The sequence below is a fragment of the Amphibalanus amphitrite genome, unplaced genomic scaffold (genome assembly GCF_019059575.1).
Source record: "Amphibalanus amphitrite isolate SeventyFive unplaced genomic scaffold, NRLGWU_Aamphi_draft 000204F_arrow, whole genome shotgun sequence".
Taxonomy (NCBI): Eukaryota; Metazoa; Arthropoda; class Thecostraca; order Balanomorpha; family Balanidae; genus Amphibalanus; species Amphibalanus amphitrite.
In genome coordinates this window covers 188944-208953 of record NW_024881699.1, presented here as the reverse complement: position 1 = coordinate 208953, position 20010 = coordinate 188944, and the positions used below count along the sequence as shown (strand labels likewise).

General features: G+C 50.5%; 1 protein-coding gene across 3 annotated transcripts in view; it reads left to right on the top strand.

The window, feature by feature from the left end:
* LOC122384935 (protein Hook homolog 3-like) overlaps positions 1-20010 on the top strand; it is a 97423-nt gene that overhangs the window by 45341 nt on the left and 32072 nt on the right. For 2 of the 3 annotated variants that reach the window (XM_043372776.1, XM_043372775.1), the window contains exons 6-8: positions 11573-11796; positions 18664-18843; positions 19849-19968. In XM_043372776.1, coding sequence (XP_043228711.1) covers positions 11573-11796; positions 18664-18843; positions 19849-19968 — 524 coding nt within the window. Of the gene's footprint in view, positions 1-161; positions 521-11572; positions 11797-18663; positions 18844-19848; positions 19969-20010 lie in introns of those variants that run through there. The other variant, XM_043372777.1, reaches the window with a different exon arrangement.

The window sequence follows — 20010 nt, the reverse complement described above, 5'->3', positions numbered from 1 at the left end:
ACTCGCGAATCCCGTGCCTGATTTTGTCCGGCCGAGCAATGGCGCCCCACCGCAACCCGAGCCTGGCTGCGCCGCTGCGGCCGGCCGCCGGGCGGGCGCCCGGGGGCACGGACTCCGCCGGCCCCAGCGAGGAGCGCGCGGCCGGCGGTGCTGCGCTGGGCGGTGGCGGCCGCGGTGGTGCCGGGGGTGTCGGTGGTGCGAGGTCTGGGGAGGGAACGAGTGAGGAGGATGTCAACCAGCTGGTCATCAGAGTTCTGCAAAGCCGGTTCCCGGGCTTGGGCATCTCTGTAAGCGACATCGACAGGGCTCACCGCCTCCCAGGACCAAATCATCGTGTAATCGTCCGATTCGTCCACTCCGGTTCCGGATCGATAAGGGAGCGACTCATGACGAGAAGGATGGAGCTGCGAGGGAGCAACGACCTGTACATCAACGAAAGTCTAACCGCACTGAAGAGCCAGATTCAGCGGTCTCTGCTGGAGGCTAAGAAAGCGAAAAAAATCTACACTGTTTTTACCAGGTGGGGACACGTGTACTACAAATCAGAAAAATTTGGAACAAGTACTCGGGTAGAATCACTTGCTAAGGCTCGTCAGCTAGGGTTCAGCGTCAAAGAATAAGCGTACTCATATATATGTGTCAAGGTTGCTCGTTCACGCTTGACGCACTAATACAGCTTTGCGAAGTTCGCTTACCAGCACGTGTTCACTTTCTGCTAGTCGCTTACTTACTCGACGATAAAGGATCGTTGTTGATTTTGATGTTTGATGTGTGTGCATGTCTACTCGTCAATTGTGTTCTCGTTCTCGTTCTGCGTTGTCCCATGTCTGCCTTGCAGACGACGATCTCGGCTGGTGCATCGGCTGTGAGTGTCTGCGGCGGCGGCGGCGGCGGCGGCGGGGTCGGACTCTTCTACACGTGCAATGGGAGCCGAGGAGCTCGATGTGTGATCGGCGCCGCCTCTGGTGTGCTTCGGCCGCGGTCTCCGTCGGTGCCGGCGCCCGTCGCTGGCGGCGCCTGTGGCGGTCTGTGCCGGTCGTGCGCGTTGCGGCGGCCGTCGGTCCCGCGGTCCACCCGCTGGTGTGGGTGGCCATGCTGCCGCGCCCCGCGTCTCCGGATGCCAACTGGCGCCCGCCGAGGCACACAGATCCATCGCAATTTCAAATGTGGCCAAAACCTCGAATAACGACCATTTTTAAATTCCTTCAGTGAGTGATTTTTTAACACAAAACGGATTGAAGCATCTGAAATCACCTTCGGCATATTTTTTAACCACCTGATCTCCGCTCACCGCAGTCGTGAACCTGGAACTTCTTTGGAAGCGCATGGTAGACCCAAAAGACATGTGAAACGCGCGCAACTTTGAGTGACTGTAACATTGTAATAATTTGATCGAAACTGCAATAAATGGGCATCGCTGTGTTGCATGGTTCGTGCTGAAAATTTTGGTACCAAAAATAATGTTTTAGCTCGTCATCAATGCCATGCTAATTAGCAATGTTCGGGCACATGCATCACAGTCCGCATTTTCACTCATCGCATACTTGACAAAGGCCTACAAGAAAATCATCAATCACCCCCCAAAATTCGAATGGCTTAAAATGAGCCTGAGAACGTTCACAAACGGTTCCCGAAAGAATTAGCTGGGCATCAGTGGTCAAACGTTTGCTATGGGGGCAGAAGTGATGTGATGTCGGGCGGATTCGGCCGGCCGGCTGACCCGCGAGTCAGCGTCAGCTGTTGCTAGGCTGGGTCAGGGTCGACCGAGGTCAATATTGGCTGGTTGCCAGCGGGCGTCTGCTTGCATTTGGTGAGAGTATGAAAAGTGCAAAATATGAAATCAATCCGACGCGTTTTAATATGTGCACCTTTACTTTGAAAATTTTCACAAATGCATTGGAGGAAAAAAATCCACATGTGAAAAATTGTTATAAATTTAGGTCTATAACATGTAAAATGATGAGAGGATTCCAAATCTGGTCGCAAAATTCAAATCGGAGAACATTTGACTCCTGTTTTGGCCAAAAACTGTCCAAATTTGCCCAAATTGGATATTTTGCCTATTTTTGACGTTTTTTTTTGCCAAAACAGGGGTCAAATGTTCTCCGATTTGAATGTTACGACCAGATTTGGAATCCTCTCATCATTTTACGTATTATAGGCCCAAATCAGTAACGAGTTTTCATTTTTGACCTCCAATGCATTTTTGAAATTTTTCAAAGTAAAAGCGCACATAGTAAAACGCGTCGGAATGATTTCATATTTTGCACTTTTCATACTCTCACCAAATGCAGCCAGACGCAGGAAGGGAACCGATGATCCCAGACAAAAGTGTTTTTTTACGAGCCCTAAAATAATCCCTCTTCAAAATTTCGCGTATCGCAAAAAATGTGGTTTAAAATGGCAGAAATATTTCTCATTTTCAAAGAGCGTGATTCATCTGCTTTCATTTGAGCCCCTTATCACATCTCTAGCTTCCGTAGTTTTTGCGCTAGAGGTTTTGTCCACATTTGAATTCGAGACGGACCTGTGTGCGAGGGGGCCGTTCTGTCGCGAATCGTCCGGTCCCGGCCCGGGTTGCAGATGCAGTGTGGCACCCTTTTCGTGAGTATGGTCACTGGACGGATCGGCCGTACCGTAACGCACCAGGAGAAAGCTATGTCCAATGTATTACTATATTGTCTCAGCAACACATACAACAAAGTAGTGCAAAAAGGAAAATGAAGCTTTGGTTTAGAGCAAAGTTCAGCACCGCGTCTAAGGTCGAGAGACAAACACTAACATTTTATGAGAAACATTAAAATTGCATCAGTAAATGTCCGGGGTCTGGGAGGACAAGAGAAACGCAGAGATGTTATGCATTACCTGAGAACTATGAACTTTGACATTATCTTCCTTCAGGATACTCACCTCACAGAAAATAAAGTTCAGTTTCTAAACTCGCTGTGGCGGGGTAAGACATACCATTCTTGCTTCACAAACAACAGTAGAGGAACCTCAATTTTGATCGACAAAGGTCTTCAACATACCATGCTCTTTGAATTCGTTTGCAGGAGAGGTAATTATGCTATTATTGGATGTAAAATAGGGACAGACACATATGTGTTTGGGTGCATATACGGTCCAAACAAAGACGAGCCAGAATTTTATCGGGAAATAGGCGAAAAACTGGAAAGTGTCGAATGCGATCACATCATTTTGGGTGGAGACTTAAATTTTGTGATGAATTATCAAAAAGACTGTCATGGATATGTTCGAGAAAATAATATTAATGCCAGAAATGCATTCACCACGATGTGTAATCAGCATAGAATCATTGATATCTGGAGATTTTATAACCCAGATAAGCATGAATTCACGTGGAAGGGACCCAACAAGGTAGCTAGATTAGACATGTTCTTTATAAGCGAACATTTATGTAGCTTGTGCATCAGCCAAAACATTTTGCCGGGATATAGGACAGACCACAATATTATTACAATAGAAATCAAAAGCAACGATGCTTCCCGAGGCCCAGGGCTATGGAAATTCAATGAGTCCCTATTGAGCAATGAAGATTACTTGGTAGGGGTGCGGAAATGTATTGAGTCCACTGTCAAACAATATGCGTTACCGATATATTCGAATGAGTTTCTAACTGATGAGTACAACTACAAAGATATTAAGTTTCAAATAAACGAGGACCTATTTTACGAAACGCTACTCATGATGATACGCGGGGAAACTGTTAAATTTGCTAAACAAAAAGCTAAGCGGGATAAAGAAAAAGAAAGAGAACTGTTAATGAAAATAGAAAGAGCTCAAACAGAATATTTTGAAGCAAAAACTGAAAGTAGTGCGGCCGTCCTGGAACAGTATAAAGAACAATTGGAAAACATGAGAAGGCCTCTGATAAACGGTCTGATCGTGCGCTCGAGGACAAGGTGGCACGAGGAGGGTGAGCGCTCGTCAAAGTACTTTCTCGGCTTGGAGAAAAGAAATGCCTTGAGAAAATCAGTTGGAATCATTAAAACTGGAGAGCAAATTTTAACAACAACTAGCTCTATTCTGGAAACATTTACAGACAGCCTAGCGAGTAAATATACTAGACAACACAATTTGCCGTCAAATACGGACGAATTTATCAGAAGAAACGTTACAGAAACACTAAGCGATCCAGAGCGCGACGCTCTCGAATTGCCGTTATCATACGAGGAGTTAACTAATGCAATGCGAAAGATGAAAAGCGGGAAGTCTCCGGGCCCGAACGGGTACACATCATCATTCTTTAAACACTTTTGGAACATTTTAGGGCATTTCCTTCATAGAGCATATGTTTTCTGTTCAGGAAAAAATAAAGTAATTTCTTCGCATAGAGAAGGAGTCATTACGATGATTCCGAAAGCAGGTCAGTCTCCGGACCAGGTCAAAGCATGGCGTCCGATCACCCTCCTTAACACTGATTTTAAAATCATATCATCTGCCATTGCAGCACGGCTGCAACGGGTAATAGACAAATTGACTGACCCCTGTCAAACAGCGTATGTCAAGGGACGATACATCGGGGAAAATACCAGGCTTGTTTATGACGTAATACAAAAACTGTCAGAAGATCGAAAGACAGGTGTTATAATTTCCGCAGATTTTGAAGCTGCATTCGATTCCTTATCTTGGGACTTCGTTTCCAAAGTTTTAAAGTATAGTAAGTTTGGAGCAAATTTCAGAGCCATGTTAACGAACATATATATGAGTGACGAAAATTTCTCAAGAATACTGTTAAACGGTTTCTTGGGAGAAAAGATATATCTGAAGTGCGGTATACGTCAAGGGGATCCGGTATCAGGATACCTATTCAATTTGGCTGTTAATGTTCTAGCAAATCAAATCAAACAATCTCGGATACTATCTGGTATCCAGCTCTCTCCTGATAGCGAAGTAAAAATCATGCAATATGCGGACGACACGGTATTATTTCTTGACGGTGAGGCAAGTTCAATACGAGGAGCACTATCAGAATTAGAAACATTTTCAAATTTCTCTGGCCTAAAACTCAACATAGAAAAAACAGCATGTCTTCCTCTCGGGGTAGACCCTCGGCGATACGAGTCTGAGAACTTCGGCTGTAAATGGGTTAGTCAAATAAAGATTTTAGGAATAACTTTCTCTAACAACAATAAGGGAATAACTGAAACGAACTTGGAATCAAAAATCGCTCAGATTAACAAAGAAATAGCGCAATGGCGGAGGCGAAATCTTACTCAACTGGGAAAAATAACTGTGATTAAGTCTTTATTGTTGTCGAAGCTAGTTCACTTATTAACTGTTCTGCCTAATCCTTCACAATTCATACTCAAAAAGCTAGAACGCATTTTCTTTTCTTTTGTGTGGAATGGGGGAAGGGATCCTATAAAAAGAGCCAAAACGATACAAAGTTACGCTGCAGGTGGATTGCAAATGATCGATATTAAAGCTTTCGTCCAAAGCCTTAAATTGACATGGCTTAAGAGGTTAAGGGAATCTAAAGCTTCGTGGGTAAGACTAGCTGAGAATGAAGTACCATGTGTTGAAAGCATTCCTCAATTTGGAAGCAAAAAGTTATTAAGGATCCGCTCCAAAATAAACAATCCATTCTGGCAGGATGTTTTGGAGGCGTACAGCCGCTTTAGCATAGACTATAGCCCAGACGATGTCGGTATACTAAATGAGAGCCTATGGTTCTCGGACTATTCGAAATATAGCTGTTCTATCGTGAAAAATTGGAACGAAAAAGGACTTAGGTTCATAGCAGATTTGATTGACGAACAAACTGGGCGGATAATGACGAGGGAGGCGGTGCAAGATAGGTTTGGAATAAGAATGACCATTCTGTGCTATTCAAGCCTCGTGAGAAGTTTACCTGAATGTGTGAGACGTCAATCTTTCGACGACATACCGAAACCAATAATACCAACGAGATTAAATCTCGTTATGAATCATGCGAAGTTCTCACGCTATGCATATCAGATGGCAATACAATCAAAGAAAGCCGAAACAAAGAATGCGGATGAGCGTCTAAGACAGAAATGGATGACAGATATTGGACACTTTGTAGAGGATAGCACAGTGGCTGTAATGAACGCCACACATTCAACACGACTCATTATGCTACATTACCGAATAGTTAACAGATTTCTCACTACAAACAAATTTCTGAATATCATCAATGTGAAAGACGATGATAAATGTACGTTTTGTCACAGACACGCAGAAACTTTAGCGCACATGTTTTGGTCCTGTACCGAAGTTCAGAGTTTCATTACCGACATAAAAGTATTCTTACAATCTACACACCAATTTACACTTCAAATAACTCCAAAAACAATATTTTTCGTACAAAACCTAAACCCAATTGAAGTACTCATTTTAACCTTGATGAAACAAGTAATATGCGAAGCACGATCGAAGGAAGCTATTCCAAACGTAGTACATTTTAAATATAAATTAAAGCGCGAAGCTGAAACTGAAATAATAACAGCTAGACACGTCAACAAAATAAGGGTGTTTGAATCGAAATGGGGGGCATTGAAAAACATTTTACAACACGAGTAGTCAGCTCGTGTAGTCACAAGCTTACCATCCATTGCCAAGTTGTGCGTAAGGAGATGCGCAGCGCACGCAGCTGCCTGCGGGCCGGGGCCGGACGAAACGCGCCGCCAATTGCCCGATTTGTAGGTACAATGGCTCTTATCACGTTAATCAGTGCTCTGGCTGGCGGGGCGGGGCCCGTTGGCGGCCCTGCCGACGCGGGCGGGGACCGGCGGACCGGCGAGCTCGCGCGGTGGCGTGCGCGGGCGGTGCGGGCCTCTGCTGGCGCTGCCGGTGGCGGGGGCTGGTTCCGGCGGGGGGCGTGGCCGGCGGGCGACGTGGTGAGCGCCGTTTCCGCGCGTCGGGCTCCTCGGTCTTCGGTGTCTTACTTACCCTATACATAGGATACTCTGTCGCTGCTGCCGTCGCGCCGCTGCCGCTGCCGCTGCTCGCTGTCGCCGTGGGCGCCGTTGTGACCGGCCTCACCGGTTTGAGCATCATTAAGTGCGCTTGCGTACGTGCTGCTGCTGCTTTTGGTTTGTGTGTCTGTTAATAAAAAAAAATCAGCCACCGCTCCCAAGACCCATCCGGGCCAACCCGGGACCGGCCTCTTCGACTGGGGCCGGTCGGCCGGCCGGGCGTGCGGGGCGCCGGCCCTACAAGTCGACGGCTCGCACGCCCGGCCGGTGGATAGGGGGCGCCGCCCGCGATACCCCTTCGCCGGGCGGCGCGGGCGGTGGCTGATGGCCCGCCGCGTTTAGTTTAGTCCATGAAAAGACACCGGGGCGGCTTGACCAGGCGGGCCACACCACGTCGCGTGGTGGTGGCGAGCTCTATTTTATAGCTCGGCCGCCGCCTATAGTTAAAATGCAGTTGAAATGTGGCGTCCGATTTGTGAATATTGCCAGCATTGTATGCCAGCGTGTACGCTTGCCAAATATTTGAAATATTACTCGCACGTTGTGGGGGTTTTGAAAGCCCTATTGTGTCGATGGATTGTCAATAAATGTTGGAAAAAAAAAATGAAATACTGATCGATTGCTTTTGATTGTAGCCTACTGTGTAGAAACCACCCAATGATGAATGAAGCCTAATCCTGAGTTTTCTCGGCGCCGATTAGCACCTTCGGTTTCATAACGTTTCCCCACTTCCACATAAAACACCTCGCCGGCCACGCTCCAAAAGTCGCTCGTACCGGCGTCGCCGAGTGTTGGTCACTCGTCGAGTATACCCGCCGCCGCGCTCGTTGGGAGCGTAGTTTCCTCGCGCGGCCGGCGGAAGTGGGTCCGGCTCGGCGGGGACGGCCGCGGAGACAGCACCGGGTCCGTGCCGGCCCCGTGCTGGCCTTGTGCTTAGATTAGGCACCCAGCCAAGCGACTGGGTGGCCTACCGGCCACCGGGTAGCAAGTTGGATGCTGATGCTACTGGGAATGGCGGTAGTGGATGTTTTAGGCCCCTTTTGAGGATATTCTTGGGGGGGGGGGGTGCTTCTCTTCTTTGTTTGATTTGGGAATTCCGACCAGAAAATCTTCCTGGTGCTAGGTCTAGATTTTTTTGCGGATTGATGGGTATCGTTAATAAATCCGTGTTGAGTGGTGCTGTTAATAAATATTTGACCGCATCTACCGGTCGATAAGTCTGTTGACCCTCCAGTGCGGTCAATCGTAGTGCGGTGTATGGCGTCTGACACCGCCCGTCACCCCGCGATGATGTGCTGTGACAAGTGACGTTTTTAGTCGCTCCGTGATGACGTGGTCTGGGTCGTGACCGCCGTGAGAACCCCCACCAAATCTCGGATCGGCCTGGCGCCACCCGGCCGACGGTCATCAGATGTCGGGCTGACCGACTTCCTGTTTCGTGAGCTCATGAACACAGTCACCCCGTGACGTGGGCCGGCCGATTGGCACCAACTGCCGTACCTCCGCGCCAGTCGTCTTAAAGGTAGTGTGCCACCTTTGAAAGATTCCCCATTTTATTTTTCCTAGGAAAAGAAGCTTCTGTTTTTACCTAATATCGCAACAAAAATCAAAAATGGGCCTGGAATAGTGCCTTTTTCGCCTAAAAGTTTATCGGTTTTTCGATATGTATAACAACTGTAGTGGGCTGAGCTGCAAACAGGCGTCGGCAACAATCGCGAATGCGGCGCACATGTGACAATAAGCAAAGGTCATTATAGAGTTACGACGTACGGGAATGAGTTATCAGCTGTCTAATCGTAGACAACACAATGTCGAGCCTTTAACTGTAAGCCTGTATTGTTATTGTTTCTTTTATTTGGCTGTCGAACATTATTTATGGTTTGAAATATGATTTTATGTAAAATAATTGATATGGAAAAGCCGTCTCTTAAGTTATGACCCCATTTCACCACACGCAAGTGGCAGAAATGACAATGATCAGCTGACGCATTTTTCTTGGCCGAAGTCAGAGCGCGCGGCCCGACGCACCACCACCGCACCACAAAGTATGAGCAGAAGCCGCGCCCAAAGCCAGGGCCCCGGTAACGTGAGGTAGCCGAGTCGGTGCAGCGTGCGCTGACCCAAGCCGGGGCCGCAGCTTTGGGCGCGGTCTACCGCATCCCCCGGGCTATCACATGACACCGGGAGGACGCGCGGCCCCGGCTTGGGTCAGCGCACGCTGCCCCGACTCGGCTACCTCACGTTACCGGGGCCCTGGCTTTGGGCGCGGTCTACCGCACCACCTAACAGGCGTGTTCGAAACCGCAGGAGATGATGATGAACGGGTTTATCGAAACTTGATTGGATGAGCATATCGGTAATAGCGATTTCAGTGTGTGCATTTATTGTTCATAGTGGTGTGAAATGTGGTTGGGGTACGACCGACAACCCGTCGGGGCGAATTTCGCACTGGGGTACTCAAAATTTGAAGAATTTAAGACGTTTCCATGAGTTTTGAAGGTATGGATAAGTTCTAAAAATCCGGTTCTCCTTATCTGGGCCATTAACTCCATACGGTCCAGGAAAGCTGGCACACTACCTTTAAACCGACCCACTCGCGCATTTTTTTGTCGTAGCTTGGACTAATTCAAACACTATGGCGAGGTATATCGGTATCCTGTGTGGTTTGACATGAACGTTTTGTTGCCCTTTCCTCTGTGGTGACGTTTGGCGACTGCCGCCTCCCGGTACTGTGTAAGGAAGGTGTGACCAACCGTGCTTGGTGAAACGAGCTCTGTCGAACGGGGCTCGCCGCGGTGTATTGCTGCGGTCACCGTAACGAGTTGTTTGTATTCAGTAGCTCACTGGAGGATGCTGTTCAGTACCGGCGGGGGATTTACCTTGTATGGTACCGCGAGGTGTAAATGTAAAATGACAGCATCGCTGGCGGTACCCAGAGTACGGGCGTGCTGACGCGCCTGACCCGATGGCACAATTATCTCAGCGATGGCAATCCAGTGATTGAACAGCGCAATTACCGCATACCTTGTTCGATGCGCAATTAACGGAGCCGTAGATAACGTGCCTACTCGTGGATGGAATAAACACGTCGATCGCTGATTTCTTAGGTCATTGACATTTCATTAGCTTCATTAGGCTTACCGAAACATGCCACCACACCCGTAGCGATTGAGGAGAATCTCAGAAAAGTCGTGCTTCCGGGTTTTCGAAGACGAGTCGTCCACCCACAGTTGTCACCGGTGTGCACTACGATGTCTCTCTGCAGTTCGACTTGACTCGACTCGACCGGGTGACGTTTTCTTGGATGTGCCGGGCCGCTCCCAGAGTTCCCACGGGTTATCCTCGGACCTGAACCGTGACGTCTGACTCAGAGGTCCGCTCTCACGCCGGACCAGAACAGAGGTGTCGCCCGCCGCGAGACGCCCTCCGAGAGCAGGTCCCTGGCGCGATCTCGAATGTTCCGCGGTGCCAAAGTGCGTGGACTTTTGTTGCGGTTTGGGAGAGGTTAGTTGGTGTGGTAAACCCAACAGTCTAGCTGTATTTCTTCGATTCCCGTGGGAACGGATGGGTCGCTGTCTGTCCGGGTCTTACTATGCGACGATGAAAGCGACTTTCTGAGACATTTTTCAGTCCCATGTCCCTATGTGGTCAGTGGAAGTAGCGGCTATTTCACCCTGCGCTGGTTATCGTGGAGGCATGCGTTGTGCAGCGGCGGAGGAAAAGTTCGATGGTTCTGTCGGTTCCGGTGACTGGCGGTGAGACTTGTGGGCCCTTTGGTGGGCGACGCTGTCACTCTCACCCACCCATCTTTTCGGCGCTCCATTGTTCCGCTGAGGAGGATGTCACGCAGTGACGCCCGTCCCTGTGCAGCGCTCACCGAGGGCAGACCTCTTCAGATACACTGCGCGCCAACCGCCGTCACGAAGCCGGGCCCCGATTTGCGATAGGTCTCTCTAGAACTCGGCGGCGCCACGGCGAGCTTTCCGTGATCTTACTGCGTCAGAGATCGTCACCTGATTTCGGGAGAGTTGTTTGCATCTTCACGTGGAGTCTCGGAACAATGCCCAATCGCTAAGTGCATCTGCCTACTCTTTCCAGTCAGGATTGCTTTCATTTTTAGAGATATTTATCACTTGACGGAAGAATAGTTGCGTGAAGCGCAATCCTGAGTGGTCAAATTAATCAATACTTTGATTCCCTTATACGACAAGACAATGAAGCTCATTCACAGCCACAATGGTAAAAGTGAACGCATTTTGCCTTCATTTCAAGTTACTCTTCCGAAAGTAAATGCATAAATGTAACGGATGAAACGCTAATGACTAACGGGCCGCTCACATTGTCTGTTTGTCTCCAAGACGCAAAACGCTGCAACATAAAAGTCGCCGACTTAGTTTCTACCTGCATTCAGCGTAATTTCACTGAAACCATTGTGATTTTTATCGCAACTTTGCCCTTTGAGTGCCTAATTGCTTAGTTTTACTACTTGCCGCGCGGCCGCGCCATGCTGTTTCAGTCACCCTCCTGTCCTTGCCATCTATTTCATTTTCACAAACCCAATTTAACCGATAACAACACTCGACTGACCATCTCCCTCCCTGTGTCCGCAGAGTACATCGAGTCGATCCAGGAGCTGGAGCCGACGGTGCAGGCGGCTCTGATGGCCGCCATTCAGGAGCTGATGGCCCGCGGAGGACCCGGCGGAGGACCCCTGTCCAGCAGCGCCGGCTCGCTGCTCGACGTCGACCCACTGCCGGCGCTGGCCTCCGAGCTGGAGATGGTCAAAGACGAGCGGCACCAGATCCAGCAGAGGTGCTACGAGCTCGATAACCAGGTGAGGTGGCGGCGAGGGAATGATGTGTTGTGGGCGGTGGGTGTAGTGCTCAGGTGCTAGATAGATGCGGGTTGGAGGATGAGTGGCGATCAGCGAGCGGAGTGAAATGAGACTACGGCGGGGCTTTTCCTTTTCGATAAACGCACAACTAAGAATGAGCCAGCGATTATTGCAAATTGAAGGGTCTTCCTACTATGACCGGCGATACTAGCTTAGCATGTCGAGTCATTATCCGGTTTGCTTCCCTTATCTGACTGAGAGGTGGGGTTGGCCGTTGGATGCGAGAATGCGGCCTCAAAACAATTCAGCTTACCATGAAGGAAGGTTGACTGACATCACAATGATCTCACTAACTGCCTGTCATTCTTCTGTCATGATGCAAGGGCATGCTAGTCGTTTGTATCGGCATATTTTTCTCAGAACTTTGAAAAGCTGTCGGAATCAATACATTCCTGAGGCAGATAGCATATGTTTTTCTCTGCAATTCACGTAAACTATTTTATCGGTTATGTCGGATTTCGAAGCTGTTGCGTGGTATTCGGTGGCCATGCTCCATAAGGCTCGCAACCGGCATATTTCACTCATTCAGAAAGGCAACGTTGCAATATACGGTGTGGCACGCATAAAAACCCCGCGAGTCGTTCTATCCCACGCCAGGCGGCGGTGCCTTTGATGTATTCTACGTCGTCATGACGACGGCCACTCAGCCACGGGGTCAGGGAGAATAGAAAGTGGCGCCGCCGAACGACGCGCTACACAGGTGTTAGATGTCATTCCAGCCGGCACCATTCCCATGTGACATTAGGAATGTCGCTATTTAGCGCCGTATTTAGCACCGCGAACGAGAGACTGGCAACGGTATCGATTTGTCCCCGGGAGACGGAGACAAGAGTTCATCGCTCGCTCAGATCTTTTCCCTGCGAAGAGGACCTCTAGTTCAACGTACCTACATGTCACGTCCCCGACCCTGGGACTGTCGGCCTACATCGTCTCCTTCTACTGGGGGATGGTCCAGGGGAGGATGAGGGTAGGGTAGAGGGGGTGCCAAGGGCGGAGGTTTGGGAGTGTCCCAGTCCATGTCTGAAACAATCGACAGGTGGACTGTGGTGGCTGGTCACGATCTCAGAGGGGCCCGACTGACTTCCGTGACCCTGCGCGGTGAGAGGCAGCGACGGGATGGTGTCAGGGACGCTACCGGCACTGGGTACCGTGGCCACGGGTGATGAGGTCATCAGGGATCACTGGAGGCAACGGGGATCGAAGGCTGCTGAAGTTAAGCGACCGTGGCATTGCATGACAAAAATAGCTTACTTCACTAATGATTTTGAATGTGTTGGGGAAGTGCGCGCTAAAGAGGATTAAAGCCGTCGGCCACGCAACGATTAACCACCAAAGACCAAAGGTTCAACCTTTCCCATAGTGAACTACCGGAAACCACGATGGTCCCCTTCCGACCCTATCGGCTCTGTCGCGTCAAGGACTGTCTGCCGCCGCGCTGTTCCGGGGAGGTCAACTGTGCGAGTAATGGGGACTGCTCGGGGATGAGGTCAGCCCAGGGGAGTGGTCGGAGAGGAAGGCTCGCGGCCGGCACACCTTATCACCGACTGGGTGGAGCGACCGGGCACTGGATCACACACCCACATAGCGTCATTGAGAGCGGGGAGTGGCGGGCGACGGCGGCTCCTCCCTCCCTGCTGCAAAGTTCTCCAATCCTGCTTCGTTTTCTGCCGCTAAACACCATCGACGTTATGTTGTGATTTTATTCAGCGTGCGTGTCGACGTGAGATGTGTTATCTGCGAGTCGCCGGCGGTCGGATGCCCTGTCGGTTGATCGCGGATGACTGTTCAGATTATCAGCTACTTATGATAACGAGGTGATAAAGAGACACGCTACTGGGCGGGGCGGCAGATGGAGGTGTTACGTATGCCGATGACAGGCGAGCGACGGTGAATGGTAACACGTAACCTGCGTGTGTGTGTTTGGGGGGGGGGAGCTCCATTAGCCGCTGCAGACAACTGTCGACACGTTGGCCTAATGTTTGAGGTCATTGACAGCTGACATCATAAAACGACGAAGGAAGATCTGCTGGTTGCAAAGAATTGCTGCTCTGCAATGAAAGCGCTGATACCTCTCACACTGAGTTCCTTGGGTGGCTATGTGAGGCCTTTTCGCCCTTCTGTACCGAACTGTTTCGCCTGGCCGCCGGCTGTGGAATCCCACGCCGCCCGTCCTTGGCGTGTGGTCGCCGGCCGACGATCGGCCGATGGACCGGCCAGCCCCGCTGGGCTTACCCTCCGGACCAACCCGCCGATAGCACCAATATGGCAGTGCCCGAACGCCCGCCGACCCGTTAACTGCATAATTGGGGCCAGATCACCCGGCGCGGCTGCAGCGACTGGTTCTTCACTGCAGCCGGCCGGTGTTTTCTGCATCTTTTCCTCATAACTCACCGTCCAGTACCGTTGGAGTTTCATAGCCGGGCCTCATGACCGACCGGTGAGCTCTGGAAGCCCGCCGGCCTTGGGCGGCTGGTCACTACCGACCCAGTGAAGGCTCGTGGTGCTCACTGCTCATGTCTCCCCTGCATGAGTAGCCGCACGTGTTTCTATCTATCCCCGCCCGCTGCCAGTCACTGTACGTGCTGTCTCTGTGAGACACGTGTCGCCGGTCATGCTGTAACGGCGGCCAGTCTGGTCAGCTCGCTGACGATGGTGGCGGTGATGCCGGCAATTGAGATCGTGATGGCCATTTGGTGACGCCATAGTAATAGCTGCCCGCCAATTCGCGGATTTACGCCTTGGTAGTTCTGTGTTATGAGGCTCAAGAATCGCGCCGTCATTTAGTACTTGGATATCGGTCGAGAAAAATTGACCAATACCAGGTCACTGTACCCGCACATAGAGTGCGTTACGGTTTACGAAAATGGCCGGCCTTTCTACTCGAGCGTGTAATAGTGTGACACCGTGCGTTACATATTACACAACAGAAACGCGCCAGTCCTGGGGGCGTGTTCCGCAGCCGGGAAAATCAGCGGACCGTGACGTCATTAGATATGGTGACTTCATTAGCAATCGTGACATCATTGGATGGGATGAGGTGTTTGGTGACGAAGATAGTATGAGTGCGAAATATCGCACCTGGCGACGACTAACGCCGAGAACTGGTCTATACCGTCCCCGGGCCGGGTCTCCCTGTAACGGACCAGCGCTTGTCGTCCATGTCCTCCTCTCAGACATCGTTTTTCATACGTGACATGACGCGCGTGACCTGCGTGATGTGCGTGATGTTTGCGGGTCGCACCACCGCACAGTGTGGCCGAACACCAGTTTAGCGCGAATTTAATCCCAGCGCCGCTCGGATCCACTGAAAATGGTTCTCTGGTTCCAAAACTGACACTTACCCCTCGCCGGACTTATTGGTTTTCAAAATACGCGCCGGCCGAAGGGGGGGGGGTTGGTACGACCCCCGTCGCTGTTTCGCCCCTGATGGAGCTAGAGCCCCGCGGAAAAAAACGAGCGTGTGCGCCGTTACGAGACGCAGCGACTGGTATCCGATTTTAAGGTCTCAGGCCAACCTGTGACCTCTGAGGTCAGGTCAAGTGACCCAGGCGCGGATTCATTTTTTATTAATAACTTCGCGAAAAAATGCGGCAGAGCCGTAATTTTGGTATCATCATGTTCGCCTCACTCAGGCGCGTCGAATGGTATACTTTTTGTTCGGCTGACGTTAACTTAAGGTGTTGACCGTGGGTCAAGGTCAGGTCAGAGTCCTCCAGATCACGAAGTTGGTTGAAGGAGGTCATGTTGCATATCATTGGATTCGGAAATTCTTCCTGAGTCCATTGGTGGCTTTCTCGACTCGCTAGCTCAATTTAATCGGGAGTTATTGACGAAAAACTCTTATTACCCTAGTGACGTCATAAATGACGTCACGTAAGACCAACAATGCATAAGTGAAGCATCGGACCTTGCAAGGAGTGCATGAAATCACGATTTCGTGTGCTTGAGATAGTTTATTAGGCTGGAGCCTGTCCGGCCGCGCCGCCCCCTACCTTGGTCAGGTCACATAGGGCGGCCGACTAGACATGTTCAAAGCTGAGTTGACGGCAAATAGGCAAAAACTGGCAGCTGAAACTTGCTCGCTTATGTTCAGAAAGGTGCGGAGAGTTCAGCCATGCCCTATTCGTCATATCCATTTTTATCCATTTTGACATTTTTCAACTTCTTTATTAAATACTATCGTGAGAACGATACACATGCAGGGCTCTTGTTCTAACTCATTAAACTCAAAAACCATTCATTGAAAAGCTACCATGATAGCAGAAACAGCTTCATCATGAACTGCGCTATCCGGTGATATGCTATTTTCTCATATATCTTCTCGAAACTTCCGTAAAATTTACGTAGAAAACTGGACATATTTATCAGTACCATAGCCCGATTTTAGGAACCGGAGCGTGGGTCTACTTTCGGCAGGGATATAAGTCCTCAAATGGTAAAGTGGCTTAAAAATAAGGTTCTATCCGATAACTTCAGACAATTTCCTACCCACTGATAGGTATAAATAACAGTTTATCGAAAGTCGGGTTTTTGATTAAATTCGCGCTAATCTGGTATTCGGCAAGACCGTGCACCGGTCGACGCCCGGTCTGCTCCAACGGTCGACGCCCGTCTTCACTGGATGCTGAGACGACTGGCGCTCCAGACTGGGCGGAACGCTGGTCGATTGGGGAGAGGCGCTGATTGTCATCTTGACGTGGTGGGTACCAACTGACAACGGTCTGTGCTTTGGACGCGGCCCTGCTGCTTGGGATGGGTCTCGAATAAGGCCGTGTTCCTCTTCCGCGCAAGACTGAAGTGATTATTTATCTTGCGTTTAGCGTGAGCAGCATTCAGACCGCAGCCTTCATCGTCGCACATAACCTAACTGATACACCTTTCATTCCTTCTGCCTGAGTGAGACATTCGCCGTTTAACATACATACACGGCATTGGGGATTCATATTAAATCATACTTCAGTGTCTATGAAGTGAATTTTATGCGAAGTCTAATATCTTTCTCTCCGTTTAGCAGCACGGCTCTGTTCTTACCGGCTGTATGTATGGCAATCGGGCATTTTCTACCGGAGATTCATGTATGTAAAACAGCGGAGCGCTAGGCCTGGTCCGGACGCATTACCTGACTGCGGTGCGGGGGCGTCTTATTGATGGCGCAATCGACTCTGACCGGGATACGACTTCCTTATGGCCGTGCCGGCCTGTGACGTGGGCCACTCCGCTTCGAACTCGTCTTCCGGATGGGTTTATTTAGTGCTGGTAGTGGCCAGTTGAATATAAGCTGCAACAAACAGATGTTCCGAAAGTTTAATACTGTGTTTCCCAATGCCTTTCCAACATCATTGCATCATCTTGTCTCTTGCTGCCGTTCGCTGGCGGTATCTTCACACCCCCTCCTCCCTCACCACTTCTTTTCCTTTGCTCATTGGCTCTTCGCACAGCATCGTCGTCCTACCTTACCGACCCTACATTGCCCACCTTTGCTCTTCTCCCGACATTTGTCTTCACCTGCGTCACAGCTCCATACCGGCGTCCAACTGCGTACTACCTTCTGAGAGACGTCACAACGGCACGTCTTTTTACACCGCGCCGCTGCGCTTAGAAGGCGTCCCGAAAGACGATCGCCTTGGTCGTGGCCGCGAAGCCACGCCGCGCCCCGCGCGCCTGTCACCACAAAAGGTCGCCGTCAGTGTCAGGCTCCGTCAAAAACTCCCGGTGTCGTGTAGTGGTGAGCTGTGGCCGGGCGAGAGACAGGCTTGGCTGGGCACAGGATGATGGGTTGTCTGTGCTTAGTTAGTGCCTTAGCTGGCTGACTGAGCTCATTTGATAAGTTCGTAGATGGGCGAGGCTCATTTCTAGTAGGTGTTCGTAAGATAAAAAGAACTTCAATTGCGCGCTCTATGGAGCGGACTGATTTAAATCTGTCTGCTACCGTCTCCCCTGGTTGTATCTGCCCAGGACTGACTGCCTCTCCGGACAACACCCATCTCTCCAGGACGTCGTTTTGACCGCCCGGAGCTGTCTGTTTATCCGGACTAAGTTCTGTCCGACCGGAGTTGTTTGTTCACTCAGGCGGTGCTGGCGGCCGCTGTCGTCCCCAGTCGCCGGAGCTGCGGCGGCGGCGGCCGGTATTGACAAAAACCGGCACCCACCACCGTCACGGGGGGGGGACCGGATGGATGGCGACGGGGAGGGGGGGAGTAGTGACACGTCTGTGCAAGTCTGCCTTTCCTGGAGGACTGACAAAAATCGAACTAAAAACGTCCTCAGCTTTTCGTGACGGCGTCAGGCTGCTCGTATGACTTATTGTGCCGGCGATTAGGAATGATGAGCTCGTTTGGCGCACACTTCTGCTAACGACTGTGTGGGAGGCCGGAAGATAAAGAGGAATGTCGTATCAGTCGCGGCCTTGCAGTTTTTGTGTGCGTTACGTATGTGTTGTGTGGGATGACCATTTGTTGCTATGCTGCGTAGGTATTGTTTGTGTTCCGGGTCGTTGAATAATGAATACAGTTAAGCTAGAAGCAGCATTGAGCAATTACACTAAAATCATTGTAATTCCCCCTACTTACAGCATGTCGCAACCGCAGTCTGGTTAGTTTGTGCGAGCCGCTGCATAATTTGAACACAGCTTTCCCCCCAGAATGACCGTCTTTATAGAGGCGTTTGAGCGTTTGACTAAGTTGTGGCACTATATTTTGCTCGCCATTGCTAAGCCGAAATTAACGTTAACTACTCTCAGCTGTTGAAACTCTTCTTCGCCACCACTTCCGCGACCCACTCTGACGGTCGCGCTTCTCCGTTCCTCAGATCGCGCTGCTGCAGGATGAGAAGTCGGTGCTGCAGGAGGAGAACCAGAAGCTGCAGAAGCGCCTGCAGCTGCAGCAGGAGCTGCCGGACGCCGAGGGGGAGGGCGAGAGCCCCGAGCAGCGACAACGCTACAAGCAGATCATCCAGAAACTGGCCGCCAACAATGAGGAGATCTACAAGGTAGGTCGGCGACCGCCTCCGGCCGAGTACAGGGCTGATAGGGGTTACCTTCAGATGCATAGGGAATCTAGAATGCTGGGCCAATTGTGACTCACTAGTGTTTATGCGGTCGGTATCTTTAGAACATAACGTAGCGCTGGATGATATTCGACGTTACATTGACATTGACTTATACGGTTTGAATCAATGAAGGATGCGTTATTTTCCGCCGGAAATGTATGCAATGCCGTGCGACAGGGTTCGGTTATTTCACTGGCATGTTTCGGCGCAGTAGCGTCGTGTCCTTTTTCAATAATTCACCGAGTCTGATCCCCCAACTGGCCAGGCCGCCTCTGTAATCCAAACCAGCCCGTATGCCAAGCGGCGGCTTAGTGGCATCATGCCTGCCTTGTATGCCTTCTCGGGAAGATTTACTGACCGAGTTTGACAGGAGGTATATCCGTACAAATGATGCTGGGGAGAGATGCAGTCGGACCCTGTGGCTCGGTTGTATCGGCAGGTTGATGGCGATCCCCGGTTACCTGCCCTCATAGATGGTCGTTATCTGACGTCTGAGTATAGCAGGATGACCCTAGACGTCAGTATTCCTGCCCTGCCGGTTTATTATAGGTGGTTACTGCCAACGCCCTCAGGTGACAACCTCTCATTCGGCTCTTACTGACCGCGTGACAGTGGTGGATCGCAAATGGCTTTGCCCTTGCCCCACTTAACCGTTACTGGGAGTGCACTAATGCAGACCAGCGCCCTAATGACGATGACTCATTGCGCACTCTAATGTTTATTTTTGTGCGGTTTAAATGCATCCAATTTTGTCGGCGCTCATGGAAGGTTAGCGGCCGACCTGAATTTTCCCTGTTTGGTCAGTGTGAATTAAACAAATTTTAACAATGTGTAATGTCGTGAGGTGCACAACAGCAGGCGACAAATAAATGGTGCCACGGCTCTCCAAGGCATAACTTAAATAATACCTGACCTTGACCTGACCTCTCCCCTCCTCTTTTGCAGCTGGAGGCGACCCGCGAGGAGCTGCGCGTTCGCTGCGAAATGATGGAGAAGGACCTCCGTGAGACGCAGGCCAAGAACGAGGAGCTTCAGCGACTCGCCGACGAGACGCGACGGCTCCGGGTGAGTGTGTGACGTCACTGGCCAGCGGCGGTTACGCCACTG